This window comes from Propithecus coquereli, unplaced genomic scaffold, assembly GCF_000956105.1.
Source record: "Propithecus coquereli isolate 6110/MARCELLA unplaced genomic scaffold, Pcoq_1.0 Scaffold7240, whole genome shotgun sequence".
NCBI lineage: Eukaryota > Metazoa > Chordata > Mammalia > Primates > Indriidae > Propithecus > Propithecus coquereli.
Genome location: NW_012153331.1, coordinates 1 through 1,945, shown reverse-complemented (window position 1 = coordinate 1,945; position 1,945 = coordinate 1). Strand labels below are relative to the sequence as shown.

At 46.1% G+C, this 1,945-nt stretch overlaps 1 protein-coding gene across 1 annotated transcript; it reads left to right on the top strand.

Moving 5' to 3' along the window:
• Positions 1 to 441: 441 nt before the first annotated feature.
• On the top strand, positions 442 to 621 carry LOC105824235 (putative uncharacterized protein C18orf15; the record flags this gene model as incomplete). The annotated part of the gene is made up of 1 exon (XM_012661609.1): positions 442 to 621. A coding segment is annotated over exon 1 (180 nt), but the record flags the coding sequence as incomplete, so codon positions are not given.
• Between the last annotated feature and the right edge of the window lie 1,324 nt (positions 622 to 1,945).

The window sequence follows — 1,945 nt, the reverse complement described above, 5'->3', positions numbered from 1 at the left end:
TGTGTGTATGCATGTGTGTATGCGTGTGTGTACATGTGTGTATGCATGTGTGCATGTGTCTGTGTATATGTGTGTATGTGTGTGTATGTGTGTATGCATGTGTGTATGCGTGTGTGTACATGTGTGTATGCATGTGTGCATGTGTCTGTGTATATGTGTGTATGTGTGTGTATGTGTGTATGCATGTGTGTATGCGTGTGTGTACATGTGTGTATGCATGTGTGCATGTGTCTGTGTATATGTGTGTATGTGTGTGTATGTGTGTATGCATGTGTGTATGCGTGTGTGTACATGTGTGTATGCATGTGTGCATGTGTCTGTGTATATGTGTGTATGTGTGTGTATGTGTGTATGCATGTGTGTATGCGTGTGTGTACATGTGTGTATGCATGTGTGCATGTGTCTGTGTATATGTGTGTATGTGTGTGTATGTGTGTATGCATGTGTGTATGCGTGTGTGTACATGTGTGTATGCATGTGTGCATGTGTCTGTGTATATGTGTGTATGTGTGTGTATGTGTGTATGCATGTGTGTATGCGTGTGTGTACATGTGTGTATGCATGTGTGCATGTGTCTGTGTATATGTGTGTATGTGTGTGTATGTGTGTATGCATGTGTGTATGCGCGTGTACATGCGTGTGCGTGCATGTGTGTATGCGTGTATGTATGTGTATGTGTGTGTATGCATGTGCGCGTGTGTGTATGTATGTGTGTATGCGTGCGTGTATGTGTGTGTATGTATGTGTATGTGTGTATGTGTGTGTGTGTGTGTGTGTATGTACATATATAAAAACATCTAAGAAACTGCAGTGCTGCCGCACCTTCTGTTCCGCACGTTGCTCGTGCTGCACCCCGGCTGTGTTTCCATCTTCGTATGGTCAGAGTCTCTGTCTCCCTGCCCCCCTCTTCTTCTTCCTTCCTCCCCTGCTCTCCCCTCTGCCCTCTCCTGTCTGGGTACACAGTGGCTTCGCCAGCCCCTGCCCTTCGGTGGACTTGCGGGTCATGTGCCTGTCTGTCCTGACACACATCATGCTGGTAAGAACATCTCCGTACAGATATGTGTGTTTACCTGAGAAGTGCTTTTACAAGTGTATCTATTGTGTAATTTCGTATTATTGGAATTGCCAGGTCGAAAGGTACACGTGTTTTAAATTTGTGACAAATATTCTGAATTTCCCCCCAAAGAATCTGTCTGGAGGCTGGCGCTCCCACTTTCAGACGCCACCCTCATACGCACCACAGCTCGTCAGAGGTTATCAGAAGTTAGCTGGTAACGCCACTCCTGTTTCAGTTGACATTTCTTTGACTTTGAGTGGAAGGGAACAGTCTCCACAGGTTTGTTGCCGTTCGTTGTGTCCTGTGTCCTCGTCTCTCCCACTGAGCTGTACGGACTCTCGTCAATCAAGGGTATCAGTGCTTAGCTGTGACATCATTTCAACATTTTTCTTTGCTTTTTTAAAAATTTCTCTTTGCCATCACACAAGTTGTTCTTTTTTTTTTCCTTATTGTGGTAAAGTACACACACCATGAGGTTTAGCATTTTAACCATTTGCAAGTGTGCGATTCAATGGCAGTAAGGATATTCACGATGTCGTGTGCCTGTCATGGCTATCTATTCACAAAACTTCTCACCGCTCCGAACAGAAACAATTGAGCAATAACTTCCTGCCCCTCCCCCCGGCCCCAGCCACCTCCTGGCCACGTCCCGGCTCTGTGGACTTGTCCACTCCGTGCGCCTCACATACGGAATCAAAACGGTGCAAGTCCTTTTGTGTCTGGCCCATTTCGCGTAGCGTAACGCATGCCTTCAAGGCTAATTCGCGTTGTTTCTGGTGTCAGGACTTCATTGCTTTCTGTGGCCGGATGATACTCTATTGCATGGTGGCCACATGTCCTTTGTCCGTCCCTGTGTTGACAGAGACTTGAGTTGTTGTCACTTTTTGG